The sequence below is a fragment of the Ruditapes philippinarum genome, unplaced genomic scaffold, assembly GCF_026571515.1.
Source record: "Ruditapes philippinarum isolate M1 unplaced genomic scaffold, ASM2657151v2 ctg15913_1_1_1_1, whole genome shotgun sequence".
NCBI classification, from domain to species: Eukaryota; Metazoa; Mollusca; class Bivalvia; order Venerida; family Veneridae; genus Ruditapes; species Ruditapes philippinarum.
The window spans coordinates 1-25,716 of record NW_026854102.1 but is presented as its reverse complement, the minus strand read 5'-3'; the positions used below and the strand labels follow the sequence as shown (position 1 = coordinate 25,716).

Below are 25,716 nucleotides of genomic sequence, written 5' to 3'. Positions count from 1 at the left end.
CTTTTTTCTCCATAACTACTGAAGGGAATGTATTGAAACTTGAAGAGTTTGTACCTTTTCGGACAATTTTATGTATTCATATAGGTAAGCATTATTATACTCAATGAAACACCCTTGTGACAAATTTTCGAATAGTCGAGCGTTACTGTCCTCCGACAGTTCTTGTTTGTAATGGAGTTGTGAAATTGTTTTTTGATTTTTTGTAGATTATATTTGAAGCTGTGAGAGGCAATGGTTACCAAGGTGACATCGCTCTTGATGATATATCATTTACAAACTCTCCATGCTTGAGTAAGTAATAATACTTCACCTACATTTACTTTATGAATTATGGCGTTCTTTGTCAATTTTTAGGTGTTTTACAAGTGAGTGTGCACGGTTACTTACAAAATTAAGTACAACCTCTGATTAGCGGATCGAGGGAATCATTCAGCTTGCTCAGGTGGTCCTAGAGCGTGTCCATCTAAGTGGGTAGTCATGGAGTTTGAGTCTAGCCACAAGCATGATGGTTTTTGTGTTGATTGTCTTTGAAAAAGGAGACATATAGGTGTTACTTTTGTGGTGCGGTGTTGGCGTATGTCGGCGTCGTTGTGTGTCGGGCCGTCGGGTCCTTAACTTGTCGGATGCATAAGTTCAGTTATTATATGAGTCGGATGACTTCCAAATGGTAATGTTCATGCTTCTTAAATGACACCGATAGGTTCAGTGCACAAGGACGCGGATGCTCTGGCACTTTTTATTTTTTGAGTTTTGTCCCTTTGTTATTTCATACTTTATTTTTGTCTCGGTGCATCTTCCTAAGTGATAATCATGGACTTGATAACTTATAGGATGATGATCTGCATAAGTAAGAAGTCAGTGACACAGAACTGGTACTCTGCATTTTTATTTTTTGAGTTTATTGCCCTTTGTTATTTTTCATACTTTATTTTGTCCGGGCCATTTCTCCTCAAGTATAAAAGCTATGGACTTGAAACTTCATAGGATTGATAGATCTCATTAAGGAGAAGTGCAGTGCACAAGAACTGGTACTCTACATTTCTTATTTTTTGAGTTATTGCCCTTTGTTTATTTTCGTACTTTATTTTTTGTCCTGGCATTTCTCTCCTTAAGTATAAAAGCTATGGACATGAAACTTCATAGGATGATAGATCTCATTAAGAAGAAGTGCAGTGCCCAAGAACTGGGGTACCCACGCTGCATTTCTTATTTTTTGAGTTATTGCCCTTGTTAATTTTCAAACTTTATTATTGTCCAGGCCAATTTCTCATAATGATAAAAAGCTTTTGACTTGAAACTTAAGTAGGATGATAGATCTTATTGATACTGAGAAGTGCAATGCATAGAGAAAACTGCTGCTCTGCATTTCTTTTTTTTGAGTCTATTGCCCTTTGTTGATTTTTTTCAAATATCATTTTTTGTCCTGGCCATTTCTCCTAACTATATTGTTCACAAGGCGACTCATCCGACTCGCGGAGTTCTTAGTTTTATGCATTGCATCTTTCTGTTACAAAATGGAAAAATGTACCTAAATAGGTAAAAAATAGATATTAACTGAAATGAATTTAAAAAATATTTAATTAATAAAAATTGCAAAATGATGTTTTGAGATTTTTGATAATTTTTACTAAATCTTAAACTTCATATGTGTATTTGAGAAAAAGATATAAGGACCATTTCTTGATTTTTAGCTTTAAAAAATACAAAGTTGTGATATAAAATTACACAATAAATAATCATGTGATTTTAAAATGTCAAATTGATATTTTTTCAGTTCAACCACCAACAGCAGCCACATCAGCAATGAAACAACTTACTATCCATCAAAACTGGATCCACTACCCCACCCACAGGTTATATATCAATTATTTGTTTATCATTTATTTAGATATAAGTAGATATAAGACTTGGCATGGTAAGAAACAAATGCAATTTTAGGGATAGAATGCACACCATTTCTACATTATATACACATTATTTACGTATGTATTATAAACTATTATGCAACAAGATAATTTTTTAAAGCATAAGATCAGAGGTGTCTGTAAGGTTTTTTAGACCTTTCATTATTTAATACATGAAGAAGAAGAACTTTTTATTTGCACTAAAGCCCTAATAAGAGCCATTGACAAAGCATCAATATATATACATACACAAAATATAAACATGGCAATACGTGACAAGAAGTCGAGATGGCATGTGTATTCACGGGAAATAATTCTTTGAAAATGGAAAAGTAGCTCATACACTTTAAGCTGATTCACTGTGCTATATAAAATTACCAAACCAAAGAGCTTCAGGGAACAATATTTAACAAAGAGTGGTTTCACATGACATCTCGCTTGGGAGAGGCAGAATGATGTAAATAATTCAATACGACCAAACATATTAATTTCTATATAATAATAAATATGGGTTAACGAGGTTGGATGCTCTACATAATATGTTGATATCATTTAAGGATTTTGCTCTTTCTTGGAAAGGGGCGCTATCCACAAATGATACGTAGTGCTAAATATGATACATTCACCAACACATAAATGCCCCATCGAAAAAAAACGAAAACGAAAATATAGAGCACATGATGGTGATCTGTACATAGCAACGGCATTATAAACAGAAAGATTAGGAGTCTCCATCAACGGAACCATTTTTTAAAGGTATCTATGACTAGGTTATCAGTCAAGTACTAAATATTATGCATACACCATAAAGCATTTTGTTTGACCAAAAAAAATTAAAGTAGTCTTATAAAATGATATAGATATATCTATATATATTTTATTCGAGTCACCGTTTTTCATTTTAGATGAGTTAACCCTTGACAGAAAGGGTGAATATCAACAGCCGGTTATAATATTTATATTTAAAAGCCAATTTATTTTTACAAAACGTTTTGTCTTAGTAAGTATTACTAGAATAAGCTATAGATATATCTACATCTAAAATTGGCAAAATCTACAGTGAATCAATCTGTTGCTGACGTTTAATAAAAGCATGATACGTGTAAATACTTAAATTACGAATATTCTGTTTTACATTTTCTGTGTTCATAAGAGAAATAAATTTAAAATTACTAGGGTGATTCCAATAGTATCTCTTGATATATTTTGTAGGAAGTTTTTTAAACATATTACATACAAGTACAAAATGGTATTCATCTTCTAATGAATTACATATATGACAAATTCGTTCATTAAAAGGAACACATTCTGGTTTTCTCCACCTTCCAGATTCTACAGCTAATCTATGAGATGACATGCGTAAACGTGCTAAAGCTGTTCTGTACTTACGGATATTTATAACATCTAGATATTTGCTAAAATTAAAAACTAACTTATTGTTCTAAAAAACAGTGCTCTTGTCGAGTTTTCCTAATCTATTATTAAAATCAATCAGCCATATATCTTTTATCCTTTGTTTTAATATCAATAAAAATAGTTCTTTATTTTCAACACCTTGGGTTTAACCATACATGTTCAAAAGTTCCCTAGTTTTATTAGTAAGCTCTTAACATTAGTCACCCAGTTTAGTTACATTTTTGGGTTCGGCTTAACTGCGTCATTCTTTTAACATAAATAAATGTTTCTAATATACTTTTGATTCTGAACATGTACATATTTTAACCAATATTTTAATAACACTAAAACATTTCTATATGATATCAAACTTTGTCTAACCAAGCTCGCCATATATAAAATCATTTTGAGTAGATGCTTTAACACTTAACCAATCTTTTTACAAAAACTTAAATAATGTTCTTTCTACATGGTTTGGGGCTTTTATAAAACCCCCATACCTTCTGAGAAATTACATTTTAAAATTGGCATAATTAAACTTATCAAATAATCAAGTGTGTGTTTGGGTAATAAATCTGAAATTTATATAAATATTTTATTCATTTTTGAAAATAGCTTTTAAAGCCTGTCCAGCTAATAATTGTCATGTTGAACTAAGAAAACCTACGTAAATAAAAACACCTAAATATTTAAAACGTGATACAATTTTCTAATTCCCTGATCATGTTTAACAAGAAGAAACTTAAATTCTGCGGTAATCTACCGCTTTTCTGAACACCATGACTTTAGTTTTTTTCCCGTAATTTACTGTTAATTTCCATCTATTACAATATTCTAACTAAAATTTTTAGAGAATGTTGCAATTTCATCTGCACTTTTCGCAAAAAGAATAATATCATCGGCGTATAGCAACAGACCTATCTTTATCATTCCAACATCAATACCTTCTATACCTCTATCATTTAAAAGTTTTTGCTCAGATCATTTAAATACATGCTAAAAAGAAAAGGTGAGAGACTTTCACCTTGACGAACGCCTAAATTACAGTAAAACGCATCACTTAACTCATTATTACATTTCATTTGTGACTTAACATTGCTATACATTGACTTTATAACATTTAAATATATTTCCACTTACCCACATTGCAAAAGTTTGTACCACAATATATCCCCTAACAACAAAATCGAAAGCTTTTTTGAAAATCTATAAATGCACAGTACAAATATTCCTTATTATTTAAAAAAATGATTAATTAACCCATTAAGAACAAAAACATTATCAGTTGTACCCATACCTTTTCTGAAAACCTGCCTGAGCTTCAACATATATAGAATAGTTTCAGCCCAACTATCGAGTCTGTTGTTCAAAATTCGACTAAACAATTTGCCAAATGTACTTAGTAATGTGATTCCACGCGGTAATTTCCTGGTTCATTTATATCACCAGACTTTATGGATTGGAACAACAAAACCCTGACTCCATTGCTCAGAGGGAAAATAACCCATGCTTAAACAACTATTAAATATAACACATGAAAGTAACTTTTTAATTGATCAGCACCATTTATAAAAAATTCATTTAAAAACATATCTGGTCCACTTGCCGTGTTACACTTTAACTGCTTTATAGCTTTGATAATTTCTGTGATTGTTATTTTCTACATCTAATTCTTCAAATTTAACTTTGTATTTCGTTATTGAGCAATCATTCGTTAAAATATAAAATTCATCATCATAGCTTGATAAAAATGGCTATCTGGGTTATTTATTTGCGCTAAAAAAATTCGCAAAATGTATCTACACCTATTTTGGGAGAGCTATTATTTTACATACAGATTCCTTAAGTAATTGCCAATAAATTTTTTGCATTTTTTATGTCTTGACTGTATAAACCTATCAGTATTTCTTTTCTATGTAAATATTTTTTGCTTCTTATCATGTTTTTATATTCCTTTCTTGAATCGGCCATCAAGTTACGATTGTCATCTGTTTTATTTTTATTGTAAAATGTTAACATTGTTATAAAACTGTTTCCGTTTTCTTGAACATTCGCCATCAACCATGGTTTATCGGAGTTTTGTTTTTGTATCCCTCTTATCAAAAATACGCTTTCCAAACAAAGGTGTACAAAATGTTTCCCATAAATTTCAGAAAAATTTATCAACATTTGAATCAATCTCTGTTGGACTCGGAGCGACACCCAAATCCTCCTTAAGAGTTTGAATAGAATTTTGAAAATATACATCTGTCAATGATTGTTTATACATATCAATTTTATTTGGGTCCCATTTGTAAGTAAAACGTATTTTACTATCACATTTATCATCCGTTTGGGTACATTTTGAACATCATTACATTTTAAACTAAAACTAACTGTACAATGATCGGACAATATGTTAGGCATTCCGACATTGAAATAACAAAAGGTATTTAAAATAGAAGGACTAGCTAGCACATAATCTCTACTAGACTTTTACCCGTATGACTTATATATGTATAATTACCCGGGTCTTTTACATTACTCGACCATTCATAATCCTTAAACCGCTTTGCTTATCAAAAAATCGATCAGATCATGGCCATTTCTATTGACAATACTATCTTCGGTTAATCTTTGGTAATATAACATGTATCATAATCATCAGGCAAAAAATAAACATGCTTATCTAAATCATCATACTGTATAAATCATCTAAACGGCCAACCTACTATTTCATGTCTCCTAGCACCAAATATCTACAATGTATATACTGTTTGTACTAAAAAGAGTCAGATTGAAAGGTAAATTTTCTTACAGTGCCCCCATCTAGACTGGACTGTACATTTGAGAGAGATTTCTGTCAGTGGGCAAAAATCTAAAGATGATAAATTTGACTGGACAAGGGCCACTGGTCCTACTTCATCAGGACAGACAGGACCTTCAGTAGATCACACACTTGGAAACAGGTTTGTAACAGTTATATAATTATAATGATATATATTTATCATAATTTTGTCCTGAAATTTAAATTAAGGGGTCGGTGCCAGTATTTTCTTTTAATTGATAATTGTTTATAGCAGCAATCTGCCAGAAAACTCCTGGGCATTTTCCTGGCTAAAGGGGAAATGAGCCTTTCATCCAGATTGCAAGTTAGTTGACTATAATGACAGATAAAATCAAAACTATAATGTGTATCTTTATGCATTAAAGTTTTACATACTAAGTGAGTGTTCATCAGCATTAGTAAGCTTTAGAATGAATGTTTAGTTAATTATTAAATTTGAATTATTTATATAATTTAAATGATTGAAATCAATGTAAGTGTTGAAATTTTTCACCATCTTTTTTCTACTTCAGCTCAAGGTCATTATGCTTTCATTGAGACATCAAGTCCAAGACGACTTAATGATACTGCTAGACTTAACAGTCCATTAATTCCTCCACGTGCCAACGCTCAATGCCTGAGATTCTGGTACCACATGTATGGACCCGATGTCAACACACTAAATGTATATGCCAAATTTGGGAGACAGATTGGAACTCCAGTCTGGAGCCATACTGGAACTATCAACAATCAGTGGCATTTCCAAACTGTTGATATAACAAGCACACAAGGAGCTTCCTTCCAGGTAAAGTGGGAATTAAGTTAGTATTAAGTTAGTATTTTTATTAAGAAGCTTTAATAATAGATATAGAAATTATCATGACATATAAAGTTACAATTACATTTGTACAGATAAAAAACAACAACATGTAAATGATAGGAAGAAAATGGAGCATATGACCAACAAGTGATTTTTCACCTTATGTAATAGAGGCCTGTTAAAGGCTTCTTCCCAAAAGAAATTTTCTTAATACAGTTTTCCCAAAGGTTTGAAATTAATCAATTCACTTTGCTTCCCAAACTAGCAATTTTAGCAATAAATCTTCCCAAAATCAAGAAGCTAAGCCCTCTTCCCAATTAAATGAGAAAAAACCACAGCCACCATCTGCTTACTTTTCTATTTTGAACTTATCATTAATAAAGAAAAGAATATGGAATCATACAAAGAAAATTTTATAATTACAGATAGTGTTTGAGGGAGTAAGAGGGACAAGTTACCGTGGTGATATAGCCATTGATGACATTTCATTCTCCACTCAACCATGTCAACAAGCACGTAAGTATACATTTGTATATATACAGGTAGTTTATTAATGTTCCTTCCATGCTTACCCATTTCCCTGTTTGTCTAGTAATAGGTTGCAACATCCATAAGAATAATTTAAGATGATTTGAAGGTTGTTCTGTGTGGATATTATTTTCATTTAACTTCATTTACATTTCACATAGTTTCACTAAGTGTTTGAGTCCTCAAGAATACATCAAGGACTCAATAAAAAAAAAGAAAAAAACATTCTGTGTCTATCTTTGTCTTTATAAAAATAAACTACAGTATACGAGGGGTAATCCAAAAATTCGTGGACTTTTTAAATATCTTTTGAACGTCAGCGTGTATTGTAATGAAATTTTATCAGCATACATTGTAGAATATTATCAACACATTTTGAAAGGAACAGTCAATTGTGTCAATAAATAATGATTTTATGTTGCTTTTAAATAAGCACATACACGTGACCCGGCGCACGGTAGAAAAACGCAGTAAGTCATCGTATATTTCTTGCTAAAAAACTAAATATTAAACGTAAAAAACCCGCTGAACATCACATGTTTCTTCTATGATGTCATTTAAGTGATTCCTTAAAATAATGGAGGTCATTTCCGTTTATTTTTGTTGATATCGCTAGAAACATCAGACGCCTTTATTGTTTACAACGGGAAAATGAAGGGCACGGGGTAATTAGAAAATAAATTTTTGTTGTAATTCGGGAATGACATCTACAAAAACATTTGATAAAAATCAGCAGACTAACAGCGAAAAATATTAAAATTTCACGATCATAAGTGTTAAAGTGGCATAAGAAATTTAGTGATGGACATAACTTTCGGAAGCAATAACCGTCATTGACTGCGTAACGTTGAATCACAAGTTGTACGTTAATATTATGACGTTGACGTCAATAATTTTTTGGAGTGCGCCGCTGTCGCCGACATGTGTTTATGTAAAATTAAATATTGTTGTAATGTAAAAAGCTACTCACATGAATTTTTCTGTGTTTATTTGTTATTAATGCTTCTAAGCAGTGTAAGAATTTCAAATTAATATCTCAAATATATTTTACGCAACAAAGAAAGTCCACGAATTTTTGGATAACCCCTCGTATATATTATACCTTCATATGTACACTGTTTATATGGGCTGAGTTATGTAAAGATTTGTCACTAATTGCTTTGACTTTGTTACACTGGACATACAATACATTCACTGGGTATAAGGCAAAGGTATTTAAGTGATTTGTTCTTATTTCAGCTGGAGCTAAGTGTGACTTTGAGCTTGGTCTATGTGGTTACACTCAGGTTAAGACTGATGTATTTGATTGGTCAAGATCTGTCGGGGGCACCTCGTCTTCTGGAACAGGACCTCGCAATGACCATACATATGGTACCAATAGAGGTAAAACTTATATTTCCTTATATTACTTCATATTTGTATTTCATGGTGAATAGTGCCATACATGCAGCATAAACAATACTGTAGTTTTACAAGAAACAGATCATAAAAGGGAAAATTATATGCTATTTGTTATTGATTTTATTTGAACAATTAAACCAAACTGCAACATTTTTAATTTTACCATTTCAAACTTTTAAGGTTTCCGTTTTATCTATTATCGTAATAAGCTGTGCCAATTTTAATGTTCATAAATAAGCTAAATTGTGTATATTTTTTTTCTTCAGGTCATTACATGTATATTGAAGCAAGTTCACCTCGTCGTAGAGGAGACGCAGCACAACTTCTCTCCCCTAGTTACTCTTTATCTAGAGGAGGCTGTCTAAACTTCTGGTACAATATGAATGGTGCAAGTATGGGAACACTAAATGTAATTCTTAGACAGGGAACAAGACCACAACGAATCTGGACCAAAACTGGAAACCAGGGAATTGCCTGGCAACTGGCACAAGTTACAATTCCACAAAGTTCTAACTATACATTAATGTTTGAGGGCATTGTAGGCACTGGTTACCAGAGTGATATGGCAATTGATGATATTTCTATAATAAGTGGAGGATGTACATTACCAGGTCAAATATAATTGTCCCCCGCCTTTTCGAAGAAAAATGGGGGATATAGAAATAGGCTCCGTCCGTCCGTCTGTCCGTCCGTCCGTCTGTCCGTCCGTCCATCACACTTTCGTGTCCGGTCCATAACTTTGTCATTTATGAAAGGAATTTGAAATAACTTGGCACAAATGTTTATTATAATAAGACGATTTGTCATGCGCAACAACCAGACCCCTACCTCCAGGGTCAAGGTCACACTTGCTCATTCAAGGTCAAAATTGCCTATTTGAGGGTATATGTCGTGTCCGGTCCATAACTTTCTTATCTATGAAGGGATTTTGTAAAAACTTGCCATAATTGTTCACAATAATCAGACGATGTGTCATGCGCAAAAACCAGTCACCTACCTTCAAGGTCAAGGTCACACTTGGAGGTCAAATATTAACATAGTCTGTTACAGGGTATATTTCATGTCCGGTCCATAACTTTCTTATCTATGAAGGGATTTTGTAAATACTTTCCATAATTGTTCACAATTATCAGACGATGTGTCATGCGGAAAAAGCAGTCACCTACCTTCAAGGTCAAGGTCACACTTGGAGGTCAAATATTAACATAGTCTGTTACAGGGTATATTTCGTGTCCGGTCCATAACTTTCTTATCTATGAAGGGTTTTTGTAAATACTTGCCATAATTGTTCATAATAATCAGACGATGTGTCATGCGCAAAAACCAGCTGCCTACCTTCAACGTCAAGGTCACACTTGGAGGTCAAATATTAACATAGTCTGTTACAGGGTATATTTCGTGTCCGGTCCATAACTTTGTCATTTATCAAAGGAATTTGAGATAACTTGGCACAAATGTTTATTATAATAAGACGATGTGTCATGCGCAACAACCAGACCCGTACCTTCAGGGTCAAGGTCGTACTTGTTCATTCAAGGTCAACATTGTCTATTTGAGGGTATATGTCGTGTCCAGTCCATAACTTTCTTATCTATGAAGGACTTTTGTAAATACTTGCCATAATTGTTAACAATAATCAGATGATGTGTCATGCGCAAAAAACGGTCACCTACCTCCAAGGTCAAGGTCACACTTGGAGGTCAAATACTTACATAGTCTGTTACAGGGTATATTTTGTGTCAGGTCTATAATTTTTTCATAGATCAAAGGATTGTGAAAATACTTCGCACAAATAGTCACTATAATAAGAGGATGTGTCATGCGCAACACCTGCATCCCTACCTCCAAGGTCAAGGTCACACTTAGAGGTAAAAAATTAACATAGTCTGTTATAGGGTATATTTTGTGTTGAATCTAGAACTTCTTCATAGTTCAAGGGATTTTGAAATAACTTGGCACAAATAGTCACAATAATAAGACGTTATGTCATGCACAACACCTGCTCCCCTACCTCCAAGGTCAAGTTCACACTTAGAGGTCAAAGCTTAACATGATAGATTTTTAAATTCTGTGTTTCATTTTATTTTTTTAACAAATTTATTGTTACATTTGCAGATCTTGCATTGATCATAATTTTGGACTGAATGTCCTAAGATCCATACCTCAATCTTTTGAAATAGCACAATTTTATGCTTCATATAAAACTCCCGGGGCGGGGGACGTTGGTAACTCTGTTACAAATTCTTGTTATATATCTGATTACTTGGTATACATTTTCTTTTTTTTTCTTTTTTATTACATTTAGACTTTTTGTTCTCTAACATTAGGTTCAGAGATAGGCTAAATACTTGATGACAAAAATCTATTACTAAATTTCCCAAGTAAATTCTTATCTTTTTCTTTATCAATGATATGATTTTGAAATGAAGATTTTTTTTTTTTAAAAACTTTGTTGTTGTTTTTTTCATAGGTAATTGTTGTTGTTTTTTTCATAGGTAATTGTTGTTGTTTTTTTCATAGGTAATTGTAACTTTGACGATGGCACTATGTGTACATGGACCAATCTAAGAACAGATGATTTTGATTGGCTGATAGGAAATGGAGGGACGTCAAGCAAATATACAGGACCACAGAATGATCACACCCACAATGATAACACAGGTAGGTGTGTCATGTTTTATGCATTGGTATGTGTAAATTAGCATTTCTGTTCCGTTATCAATGAGTCATAGTATATAAAAGGAATATAGAGTTATTAATTGCAAGAACTTTATTCAATATGGTTGAATCGGTAATGTTTGTAAACATGAAGTCATACTTGTTCTACAGATACCACCAACAAGTGTAAATGTATGTAAATAAATTGTAAAGCTATCATTTTATAGTCCTTTATTATTAATTCCATTACCTACTTAAGAGACTTGCTGTCAACAAAGATTTTTTTCACATTTCTGAAAAAAAAAAATTGTTGAAAGGTATGATTATTATTATTAATTGTATATCCTTTTAGGGAAGTATATATTTATCGAGGCAAGTGCTCCTCGAGTAAAGGGAGATACAGCACGTGTTACAACCCAGCAGTTTAATCCAACAACTGGTAGTTGTATGAACTTCTGGTACCACATGTATGGTTCTGGTATTGGTCAGCTGTCAGTATATCTGACAAACCAGACATTGTGGAGGCTTACCGGCGACAGTCAAGTAAAAGTCTGGCAAAATGGTCAAATTGGAATTAAAAGTAGCAAACCGTACAGGGTATTTAAATAGAAATGCTTTTTTATATTTGATAATAATGCATTTAAATATATGTACATCATTTGTGGGAGGGGGTCTCATTATGTTGAAAAATATGTGCAATCATTACTGGAATAAGATTTATGTTGTTTTATAAAAAAAAAATGAACTTACTGGAACATTTAGAATGATGTTGACTGGCCATTTTTAATTTGCCTTTCAAAATGTTGGATTACTATTTATGGAAGAAGCTTTATGTTGATTATTTCTTTTGACATTATAGGTTGTAATAGAAGGTGTTAGAGGAAGCTCCTACCTTAGTGATTTGGCAATAGATGATATCTCATTTACAGGATCTTCTTGTTCAAGTATGTCTGCATTTATACTTCTTTTAATGAACAAGGAATAAAATCCTTATACTTCCTTTTGTTTTTATATTAATTAACAAGGAATATGGATATTTATTATTCAGTAAGAAAAGAATAATATACAATATATTTCTTATTCTCACAGTTAACATGGTAGACATACATGTATAATGAATCCTGTTCTTATACAGTAAACACTGTGAATTATTTCTTTTCATTCTTAGATTAATTTTTACAACAATATATATATATATATATACAGTGAAATTTGAGAAAACCGGACGCTGAGAAAATCGGAACTCTCTAAATACCGGACGAATAATTCAGTCCCAATTTTCCCTTCTTTAAACTATTGTATTAAACATTGACAATACCGGAATCTGTAAAAACCGAATATCGGACGGTTGAAAGGGGACTACAAAGTCCATTATATAGACAATTACCCTGACAATACTGGACGACGAAGGTGTGTACTTATCAATTGGTTGTGTCTAATACGCTAACTGAGCGGTAACGGAACAATGATTATCTGATTAGTTAATTATGTCTCTTTTCACAGTTTGATTCATTGTAAGGTATAGATGTTACCGTTTTATATAAATGCCCAAATGCACGAGAAATTGATAAGTTAAAATCAGTATGAATGAAAAATAGAATATTATTATACTGCATTTCTTTTTGTATATTCATTTCCCAAAATGACAACGCAACGGAAACGACATTTATCAGCGCTAAAGTCTATTCCATGGCCTAAAAGAAATCGACGAGAGCTGTCTATAAGTGACAAATTTAAATTTAAAAATCTTTATCTGACAAATATGGTATAGGCAATATTTACAATTGGGGCATTATTATAAACAAACAAAGTAAACTATGTTCGTTAAATCATTATCCATTACCCAAATGTAAACATATGCGGGTGTAATCGGACTTTATCGTTATGAGGTAACTGCTGTTCGTTTATATCCAAAATTTTATTGTATTTATATGCAATAATGGGACAAAAACAATTAAAAGATATTGTTTAGTATTTTTATCATTTCTTTATTAAGCAATATACTTACTCATGATCATGAAAATGCAAATATACGTTCAGCATCCTTTGTAAGTTATTGCTCGGTTTATAGGATCCTGAATAGCTGAAGGGGACATTGAGAATACCGGACCGCTGAGAAAACCGGACAAAACCCTCAGTCTGAAAGCCGTCCGGTTTTTTCAACTTTCACTGTATATATATATATATATATATATATATATATATATATATAATATATAACAACTTTAATCTAATGATATTTCTAATTCTTTTATAGTAAATAACAAACAAAAGGGTTTGTCTCTTCTGTTTATTAAAAATGATTTCACTAGTTCAGTCCAATTTAAAAAAAAAATTATATGTACATGTAGTACTGTAGTGTTTTGTTTTTGTCACTGTTTTTGTTGTTTTTCTTTTGTTGTTGTTTTTGTTTTTTTTCTTTTTAACAAAAGGAGTTACTCTGTTAAACTTTAAAAATGTGCTAAAATGAACTTTATGGTAATTGTATGTTTAATATAAACTTATAAAATGTGTACCCATATAGTATGGTATTCTATTCTGTGTTACTATTATACTGGACATGTCATTATTTCAGTAAGTCCAGTAGCAGCTAATCCAAATGGACAAACAACAGTGTCAACAACACCAGGTTCTGTTACCACAGTTACTGTTGGCTCAACACCAAGTATGTAGTATTGTACTATACTCTAATACTGCTTTAATGATATACTGTATGAGTATTGATAAACTTAAAGATGTGTAACACTTATTATATAAGATCTTCATTTATTTGTTTATAAAACTGTTTTAGCAGTTTCCCTAATTGTTCATTATATATATATATCATGCATGAAATGACACATACATAGAATTATTGGTGTTTTTTAAGCTAGCAAGGTTTGTACACTACTGGAAAAGAATTTCCAAGTTTCAGCCTGTTGGTTTGGAAACAATACAAAATCTTCATTCATTATTTATATTACAGTGAAAAAGAAAATGTTTGTTTTTTTTACTCTTTCTAGAGCTTCAAAAGATTATCTGTGTTATTTTCAGCTTTAACAAAATATGACTGTAACTTTGAGCAAGGATTTTGTATGTGGGCCCAATCTCCAGATGATAACTTTGACTGGACAAGAACACAAGGACCAACAGGTTCCAAATCTACTGGGCCAACAAATGACCACACAACTGGAAAACGTTAGCATATTGTTAAATAAACTCTATTCCAATCCATTTTTTAAAGATTTCATATTTGAAACCAAATTTTTTCTCTATGCAAATGGACTCAATCAGACAGAGTTCACAATTTTCATATCTTTTGTTGTTTTTAATGCTTCTGATGGTCACACATATTTGAGATTTTCACATTGAAACAGACTTGTATTTTTTTTTTGTATTTGCTGTAATTTTTCTAAAAGTTATTTGCTAAATTAAACATGACATTTTTTTATTCTCCATGTCAATATTCTATCAATATTTTCAGCCAATGGTTGGTATATCTTTATTGAAACATCTGCACCACGCAAGCCAAATGACACCGCCATACTTCAGAGCCCTGTCATACGCGAGACTCAATCCCGTTGTCTTAGCTTCTGGTACCATATGTACGGTACCCATGTCAATACACTTCTAGTCTACCTGAAACCAAGTACTGTACAAGGTCTTGGAACCAATATTTGGAAACAAACTGGTAACCAAGGGAACAAGTGGATACTTGGGGAAGTTACAATAGCACCATCTTCACCTAGCTACAAGGTACACTATCTTTCAGTTAAACAGTTTGCAAGCATGTCAGTTCCTTTCTTTAATTAACAACTTTTTTTCAGGTATGGTTAACATTGTATTCAGTTTTTGATACAATAAAAGAAACATCTACAATAAGTCGTTTTATAGATGTTAAGTTCTTTCAAGAGTTATTTTATTCATTGCTGATCAGTAATTGACCAAATGTGAATTGATGTATTAACTGACATGCCTAAATATACTATGAAAAATGAAGTAAAACCAAGAAAATTGAACATTGCTTTTAGGCTTTTTCATTTCTTTCAATACATTGTTATTCCTTTAAAAATGGAAAAAAATGTTATGTTTGTAAAGATGATAGACTCTGCTTTTCAGGTTATATTCCAAGCTCTACGAGGAATCAGTTACCGTGGTGACATTGCTCTAGATGATATCAGAATGTCTTTAGGAGCTTGCAAACAAGCAGGTAAGATACTTTAATATGATTTGTATATGACTTCATATATCTGTTAAAACATTTTATTGAAGTGATTATTTTTTTTATTTATCATTAACCAACATGTTCAATTTCTAACACAGCTATGACTTGTGACTTTGAGCAGAGCTCAATTTGCAACTACGTACAGGACCAATCTGACACACCCAACTTTGACTGGACTTGGAAATCTGGTGGTACTGGCTCAGCCAGTACAGGACCACCTTCTGATCACACTACCGGAACCCGAACTGGATATCTACATTGAAACATCAGCACCAAGGCAACCAAATGACACTGCTAGAATTTCTACACCAAACTACACACCGCAGGTTAATAATATATACACATAACAAGGATAAAAAGTTTATAAATAAGATTTCCTTGTGAAATAAAATTCTAAGTTGTTTAAAGGATAGAATATATTATATATTACTAGTCATCGCTTGAATAGTGAAATTGACATATCTGATAAGATTTGCATACTCTTCTAAAGAAGTCTTATTATGAATTTTAAAATAAGGTTTTGTTAATGATGATGGAAGAGTGATTACAAGAAACTGCAGATTTGTACTGCATTTTAAGCTCCTTATTAAAATTTCTAATTTCATGCCATCAGGCATATCAATATTGACAGTGTTTAAGTATGCCTTTTATTACATGTACTTAAAAAAAGCTAGGACAAGCAATGGAAGATAAGCTTTGTATTATCTTTTGTCAAATATATGGTAAAAGTACTATGCTTATAGATTGATTGGCAATTGGGTGCATCTGCCAAAGACCGCTTATCTAGTTAAAAGTTGCTTGTCATTTTATATCTTTTCCCAGAGATAAGCATTAATAACTGGATTTTAATCAGTATAATATTTCTGTTATATTTTTAGAGTTCTGCCCCTGTGTGTGTCAAGTTTTGGACACATATGTTTGGAGTTGATGTCAACACACTGAATGTATATCTTGTTAACAGTCAACAGCCCTCTAAGAGAAACCTAATATGGACACGTTCACTAAACCAGGGTAATGCATGGAGACAAGCAGCAGTCACTGCTAACCCTAGTGGTCAATACAAGGTATGCACAATTAATTATTGTATGCTTTGTATAATGAGCTTGGTCTGCTATATATTTTGATGTTTTATCCTTATTTGTAGAGGTATAAAGATAAAGCAAATTAAATTAAATAAATCTAAAATTGGGCTGTACATTATAGAATCAAGCATGTTCAGAGTAGATAGAAAATGGCATGTAGTGTAGGAAACGAGGACCGGTTAGTAGGACCCTACCAGTCTATGTCTAGGAACAGTAAGTTTTATATACCAAAATGTTCACAAGGGTTCGTAGAATACGAAACGATATTTCATTTTAACCCAAATGGTCGGATAATCAAGAAATCCAAGATGGCGTCCAAGATGGCCGCCAAAATTCGCAAAAACATTAATTATCATTATTTGGCAATTTTTTAAAAGAATTTCTAAGTCACTTTTTTCTTTACATATAAATATGATAGAAAACACATGTTTACTGTAAATAAATTAGTTTTTGATCACTTTTATGGGAGAAATATAAAATATTTGAAAGAATATCATGGAAAATGTATTAAAAATGACCTAAAAATTAAATTTGATATAAAGTTTTATTTCCATGACAACACATTTCAATTTTTATTTCCATATTATACTTTTGTGCAAAAATACAACTTCAACTCTAATCATTTATGACAATTTTAATGTTTATGGACACTTCTCCTATGGACGTATTATGATTTTAAACGGGTGGGGTATAAATAAATTCAGCTAAAATTTACATCTCTAAAATTGCGCCTATTTCTGATAATTTATTTTCCAATTTTTTGTATTTGTTGTGTTGTTGACTGACTTGTTGTCTCTGAAATACATATAATAGAAAGTGTGATGTTAGCAAATATTGAAATTTTTATCAGTTTTCATGGTTACCATGGTAACATTTTATAAAAAGATAACATAGAACATATAGAAATAAAAATCTTACGTTATAGAAATAAAACCTTAAACGCATTTAAGGAACTTTTTACAAACTGTGAATGATTCATAATCACCACATTTTTCAAATGACCATAGGTGTAATAATAGATTAATGGTCTTCTCTTGACACCTCACGATTTGTAATAATAGGCCTCTAAGATCTACTGCAGATTACATTGGATGATGCTGTAAAAGGTTACATAACATTGTCATAAATCCAAGTAGTTATTATTATTAATGTTGTTTTATCATTATTATATGTATATACCGAAATAAATTGAAGGCTATGTTTAAGATTAAGTACAGTCTCGTATGAATATTAAACAAGTGTCATAGTACTCGGATATGCTTAAATTTGCCACTTGAATATGTTCAAAACCAAGATAATGTGTGTCTACACTCAGATTGTTTATGATTATACAACGTTCTTTCAGAGTATGAGTACTATGACCTAAAAGTTTCATAATTATTTCAGACAAGGATACCTTATAGGCTATCTAGTGTCCATTGGCAATGTCCCTTCTAAATAAAATAAACTAGGACTTATTCCTTCTCATGTTATCGTATAAACAAGGTTAACACGCCGTAGTACGTACCAACTGACCAATTTGATCACAAAATTGTCCCAACAAAGGGCTATAGTCAAAATCAATGTCTGATTGGCCTTGGAAGGTGACTTTCTAATATGATCCTAAAGACAAGTTCAAAGTGTATATTTTCAGTATTTTCAAAGATAAATGTAAAAGTAAGTTGTTTAGTTTAAAAAAATCATATTATAAATAGTGTATTCTGATTGGTTAATTATCTCGTTGTTACGACTTAGCTATCTTGTGGCCACGACTTAGTAACTCGTGGCCACGACATACTATCTCGTGACCACGAGATAAATAAAAACACACACACATGTCACCTTTGTGCCACCGTTCATAGCTGTGTGATCTCTAGGAAAATAAAACATAAAATTTTAATCCATTGAAGCTAGTATTTAGCAAAAATGTGGATGCTGAAAAAGTTTTATTTCCCTGGTCGAGCATCGGTAATGTTTGATACTTTTACTTTCTAATGCTAGTTTATATCAGGTTAGTAAACATAGGTAAAGTATTCTTTATATAAATAATAATCAATGTTTTAATAAATAATAACAGACAAAAGTCAAAACCTCCATTGCTGTTTAATCTTTAAGTATAAAATAAACTTGTATAAATAGACATTTGCATTTGTAAATGGATTTAAATTTTAAAAAATGAACTTATTTTAAACACTTACTAGCTTCAGGCAACCCGCTATAATCTGCAGTAATACGATAAACAAAATTTATTTTCAACTAATGAATTACTTGTTCACAAGAATGTATTTAACATCACATTGTAATAACATATTTCGCGTGACTCATTTTTAATTTTAGTCATTTTCATGTCAGAAACTTATCCGGAAAACGTAAAGTTGCACCGGCATTTACATTATTTGACAAAATGATAATATCTACTTAATTCCATAGTGATTAAAGAAAAGCACTCATCTACAAGTAATACATGGAAAGGAAACGGTCGATACATCCATTGCATCAATTTTCAATCAATTGTATCAGATGATAAAATGACATATACGTAAAAATACTAGGTACTAGTGATAACGGAGAAGGACGGGATGCTGTAATTAAATAAAGCATAATCGTCCGCGTATACTTTGATAAGTTTGCTGAATATATCTGGATCAACGTCTTTGAAAAAGGAAGAAATCATATGTGCCGATTCTGTATGGTTATAATGCTTTTCTCGTTCAGGAAATTTGAATCTGTTCTGAACATTTAGCATTTTTAAAAGATATCCGACATCCTCTTCGATTGATTCATATTTTCCAATGAAATCATATTTTATGTAGCACGGGTGACAAATATCTTTGAATGGTTTCCAATGATCTTCATATCCTTGCCTGATAGTTGTTTTATCTGCCAAGTATATTAAAAACTCAGAAAATGTTATTGTACCTATTTCTGGAATATCTTTAAGAGAGCCATTTTTAGCTCTCTGTATTATTGCTTTTCCGTATCGTGACATGAAATATGTATTTTTTGTTTCAATAAACTTATTTCTAAAAGCTGAAATAAGACGAACTAATGGGTCGCGAACGAAAATAACTTTTCTATAATGCTTTAAACGATGTTTTATTTCTTGAGGTTCAAACATACCTAAACTAGGCAGACTCTTTTTTAAGATGTGAACGTTGGGTGTTTTTATCAGCTCCGTATTAAAGACGTTATTTGTGTTATTTAACCAAATCAATAAACGTAAGAAATTAGTACATGCCACCTTTGGGACATAGCAGAACATTATTTTGTACTTGTCGTTGACAATTATATTTTTAAACAATGATTTGCGATTCTCTTTAACGTCGTCTTGTTTGATTCCTATACACCTTTGATAAAGTACTTTCATGCGAGTAGCCATATGTAAAACTTGACCCTCTGAGTTCCCTCTCTGAAAACAAAATCAATATACAGTTTAAAATGAATATTAGTCTTTCAAGAAATGCCCGAGCCAAGAAAATAAAATAACAATAGTGTATAATGAACAAAATTGAGGTAGTTGACAATTCCAGTAATGCACTGACATACATTCTGTTGTTATCGTATATAAATATTAAAACAATAAAAATCTTTTACACTCAGTACTTATCTGATGCTACAATAATTGGTAAATAGCATATATTCAGAGAATTTTGATAGTAACAAATACAATTATATAAAAACCTGCACAAACTCAGGTCGTTGTGATTGTCGCTAGCGAAATAAAATGTTCCTAAGGATTACAAAATTTGAGCGATTGGCGATGTATTCTATTGCGGGAACATATTTGCGTCAGTAAAGCACTTCTGTAATTTATATAGTATATAGAGTCAAACTATCGCTGAAAATGTTTTATCGACATATACATTGACGTTTGAACGTTTACGATCATGATAGACTATTGCTTGATATTCTACAATGGCAATATATAAGTTTTGATTTACTATCAAATAATATAAGGGTAATACCGCTCTTTAAGTAGTCATTTAAGCCATACCATGTACGTGACAGGGGATTGGTTTAACATAATAATTCTGATCAATGAAGCATTCGTACTCTTTTCGGCAACGTAATGTTATATCAAACATGTACCATTACTGTGAATACGAAGCAAAATTACGAGCGATGTCATTATTCTTTTTTCTCTCTTATGCTAAGCCATGTTAAATTTAGTGAGAAATCAAAATACTTCACTTGAAGAACAGGTTTAATATATTAACGTTATAATCATGGCTTTGGATAATTCCAGAAACGTATACGTAAGTTTGTCTATAACCGTAATTATCGCTTCCTACACAATCAAACTTGAATCAATGTTGTTTCAACAATTGTGAAGTAAATTAACGTTTTGCATTAATATTTATAGAAATGGACGACTGTAAAAACGTAGATTTCGGATTTCAATCCTGTTTAAATAACTTTTATTCTATCAAACTTAATCATCCTTTTTAAAGAAATAGAAGAAAGGTATAAAGTAATATTTTTACATTGCTTTCACAATGTTGAAAGCTCAAAGAATTAAAATTTTTGGTACGTTTTGTACTGAGGCAAACAAAAAGTCCCAAATCCTCAAAAAAGCCTGACAATAGTGGGATGGGAGGGGGATTACGTCACAAAAACACAGTACTTATGATAAGACGACTTTCAATCTTAACTGTTTAGAAAGACAGCAGATGTCCCTCAGCGTATTATACCAGGCATGAACGGCACCTGAGTGGAACCAACGACGTTCCCTGAGCTAGCTTGAATACATCCTTACATGAATAGTATGGCGGCGTGGCCTAGTTGATATCGCGTCCGACTTGTAATCTAAGGATTGCTGACCGCGTGGGTTCAAAAACCTGCCAGGGGCAATCCGTTGTTTTCTTGAGCTAGAAAAAGTATTGCTTAGACATTTATTGCTTAGTATTGGTTGGTTCAAGAAACAGATTTGATAGTGTTTCAATAAGCTTATAGCTTACAACGCGATGTAACTAAAATACATTTGTATAAACTAACTAAACTAAAAAAAAATCCACGGAAGCAAATGTTCCAGTATTGGTCTCAGTCAGAACTGATAATTAAGACCAACCATCAATCATTTAAAGTAAAACATTTATCATTATGTTACGTCTAATCATCACATAATAAAATTGGTATTCGAGTACTCGGCATAAACTATCGCCTATTACATTATCTCCTCGAAAATGAAATTGATATAAAATTAAATAGTTGAGACTTTCTAACAGAAATGCCGAATAATGAAACATCAAAACTTATGAATACATTGTGTAATAAAAACCTCCGTTCGGAAGTGCAATGATTTCACCGCAAAGTAAACATGGTTAAGGAGGGCAGATATTTATCAACAATTTTACTGTTTTATATCATCATCTTTAACAACATCGCTTACATCATTTCGGCCGAACTTGCTCAGTAGAATGTATTGACATTTGAAGTTCATAGTGTCCGTATAACATGAACTTCAATTTTAACGAATCAACCTTTAATTTCTGCTGTTTTTCTCATTTAGTTGTTGTCGTGATGGTGCTGGTGTTGTGCAGAGTAGCACGGACACGAACTTTTTATAACCTTCCATTTTAATACCCATGATTTAAAGCATGCTAGTAATAAATTTCGAGAGGTCTCCACTAAATATTAATTATTATATTGGTATATTGTTTTGTATAAATACTTTTTTTATTTATTTCCTTCCTTTGTGGCATTTTATTTTACAAAATAGTGCCAAATATATTTTATGTATTAAGCCATGAAATTAAAAAGAAACACAGTTAATTATGGTTAGGGCTAACCCTAACCCTGAAACAATATGGAAGTATGCAATTGTGTTTTACAATTTAAACATTTTGGCACGATGAAATATTCAAAATATTCATATTTTATTGTATATTGTTTTTTTTTACAAATTTTATCTAACGTGTGGATCAGAGAGAAAATTATTCTTCATTTATTCTTATTAAGTTCTTTTGTTAATTTAGAAAACTGGCAATTGATATTAACTCATTATTGATAATTAAAACTTTGTTATTTTTTCTATTTTGTCAAGACATTGAAGAACTCGCCTTTCTATAATCAACAAACAAATCAACTGTTTGATTCATTGCTAAAATGTTTAAACGTCATTTATAATATTTTGTCAAAAGTCGTTTTCGAAAACGTATATAGAAAGCATATTTACCAAAAGCTCTCCATTGAATATGACCAGCAGAGCTGCATTTAATATTACGACCACGAAAGAAATACTTAGAAAAATAGTCCAAAGTCGTTTTCGCCTAATCGGATATAGTATAGGTCCTGCATATGGTATTTTAAAGCTAAAATTAAAAAAAACAACAATTAATTAGCCTGTCAATCATATATACAACACAACAAGTATGCAACAAAAAGGGTCTGTCTTACATTTAATTTTTGAAATTGCTCCTTTCTTTTAATAATTATTGTCTTTTTTATTAGTTATGTTTATATAGATAAAAATATACGAACCGTTTTGATAGATCCATAGCATTCAACAGAATTTAAATCAAACAAACGTTACAAGAAATCTAAACTTTGCAATTATAAAAATCAATAATTCAATAATCAACTGTACTGAATCAACATTTCTAGTCTGTTTCATTATATCGTCACTATATTTAAACTTAGCAGAAACTTTCATCAATATATACAATGTATATATAACAGTCAACGTCTTAAGCTGATGTACGTTGAAAGTGTTGAGATAAACATACAAATTATACAAATATAAAATTCAACTCTTCCAGAACGGTCTAAATGTATATGTACATATTTGATGTATAATGTACATTGATACCTTTTGTAAAGAAATCATTTTTATGAGACTTAATATGAAGGAAAAAGTATTGGATTCAAATATGCAGGAGTCTATAATTATAAAATATGTTAAAATAATAAACTTTAATAAGGCCTGAGTCAATTAAAACAATGAATCGGCTATACATATACTTGTTTAAAGGTAATGCTTTTCCTTATTCAAGAAAGCTGAGTTTTTTTTCTCATTTAAATCACTATTTAGTGTATATCTCACATTTACATGTCCACTGAGTTGAGAGTTTTTTCATCATTAATTGGTCCTCTGCATTTTTACCTAATGGCCCTAACGTTGTAGGATCAAATTTCTGTAGATGTATATTTTCATAAGATACATTCATTTTTATAACAACTGAATTGTGAAACTTAACAATTCTGTGTAAATATACTTTATATTACAAGATAATCATTGGCTTCTACAATGATTTTATTTTGGGACATACCTTAATATGTGAATTTCATCTTTTTAATGAATAAAGTTCCAAAGTAAAATGTTATTGTTTACTTACTTCTTTATTTCTTAAGGTATCTATTTCTAACTTCAAATATATTTTTATCATGTGTGACAAGATTCATAAATCAACATGAATATTTTCAGAATTATTTCCCCTTGAACTTGGATTTTGTTTTTAAACTTGATATTGATTCCTTACACTTCTTTTTTTATGAACGAACTTACTTCTAACGTTATACAATATCATGACAAACTTCACATATCTAGCATCAATATTTCAGAATCCTCATCCCCTTATTTTCCTAAATGAATTAAGACTTCAGAAATATGTTTTTTTACCAAACCTATATCAGGTGCGATAAGATTTATAACTCTAGCTCCTGTAATTCTAGAATAATCTCCATTTGATGTTTGTCCCCCGCCTTTTCGAAGTTTTCGAAGAAAAAGGGAGATATAGAAAAAGGCTCCCTTCCTCCCCCCGACTGTCCGTCTGTCACACTCTTGTGTACGGCAAAACTTTGTAATTTATCAAATAACTTGGCACAAATGTTTGTTATAATAAGACGATGTGTCCATGGTCAAGGTCAATTTGGGGAGGTCAAAGTTTAACATTAGTCTTTTATAGGGTATTTTGTCGCCCTAACTTTTTTCAAGATCAATGATTTTTGAAAAAACTTGGCAAAAAATGTCACTAATAAGAATGTGTCATGCGCAACACCAGCACCTCTACCTACAACGTCAATGTCACATCTAGAGGTCAAAGATTAACATAGTCAATTATAGGGTATTTTTGTGTCCGGTCTATAACTTCTTCATAGATCAAGGGATTTTTTTAACATACCGTGCACCAGTAAAGTGTTTCCAGTTTCTTACACTGACCATTTCCTCACTGGTTTATTTGTTTTCAAAATAGTTTGTATCATTTGTTGCTTTGAAATATTGATAACCACATAAATGTTTTTTATTGACATATATGTACATAAGAGTTAATTCATTTTATGTCATTATTGAATTCAATTATTTTTGCATTTGCAGATCTAGCATTGATCAAAATTGTGGACTAAAAGTCATGGGGTGCGTTTTATAAAGAACCGATTTTAGTCTAAGGTAACTAAAAAAATTTAAGCTCTTGTTTTACTGTCTGATATAGATATATACGTAAAATGGAAGGCAGATTTAAAGAAAAAGTTATTAATACCTGCAATATTAAATGAAGTTTACATTATATTTGTTATTATTACTCTGATTAAAAATGATTTGAGATTAGTTTGGTTATGTGTATTTGACTTAATTAACTACTTTTAAGGTAAATAAAACATTTGTTAAAATAAACATGTTCATTTTCGCTAACCAGTGTAATGATAGGTTTTATTAGTGAAAGAAAATCCGTACAACTAATAGTATATGACTGTCATTGTGACTGATATTGTTTAACGTTAATAGACTTAGTTTGACGCATGTGTTACTTTCAAGATTAAGTAATTTTTTAATTAACATAAATTTCAAACACACCTCACAGTTTTCCCCTTTAAACACCCTAGATAAGGCAGTCAAGTGTATAAGATCATACATGACATATGCATGGCATAAAAATGGAAGGATAACACATCAAATCAATGAACCAAATGACGTCATCAAACTAACTTCTACGCATAATAAT

General features: G+C 31.5%; 2 protein-coding genes across 2 annotated transcripts; one reads left to right on the top strand and one right to left on the bottom strand.

Moving 5' to 3' along the window:
• Positions 1–6,568: 6,568 nt before the first annotated feature.
• LOC132738950 (MAM and LDL-receptor class A domain-containing protein 1-like) lies at positions 6,569–25,112 on the top strand. The gene is made up of 14 exons (XM_060726577.1): positions 6,569–6,910; positions 7,351–7,441; positions 8,693–8,836; positions 9,121–9,471; positions 11,375–11,515; positions 11,865–12,109; positions 12,372–12,456; positions 14,088–14,177; positions 14,546–14,689; positions 14,976–15,247; positions 15,611–15,701; positions 15,815–15,969; positions 16,595–16,780; positions 25,092–25,112. Exons 1-14 carry the CDS (start codon positions 6,584–6,586, stop codon positions 25,095–25,097), a joined length of 2,328 nt encoding a protein of 775 aa, XP_060582560.1. The 5' UTR covers positions 6,569–6,583; the 3' UTR covers positions 25,098–25,112.
• On the bottom strand, positions 18,864–23,526 carry LOC132738951 (carbohydrate sulfotransferase 11-like). The gene is made up of 3 exons (XM_060726578.1): positions 23,258–23,526; positions 22,953–23,088; positions 18,864–20,186 (listed from the first exon to the last, which is right to left on the bottom strand). The coding sequence occupies exons 1-3, from the start codon at positions 23,272–23,274 to the stop codon at positions 19,326–19,328; spliced, it is 1,014 nt and encodes a 337-aa protein (XP_060582561.1). The 5' UTR covers positions 23,275–23,526; the 3' UTR covers positions 18,864–19,325.
• Positions 25,113–25,716: the final 604 nt, after the last annotated feature.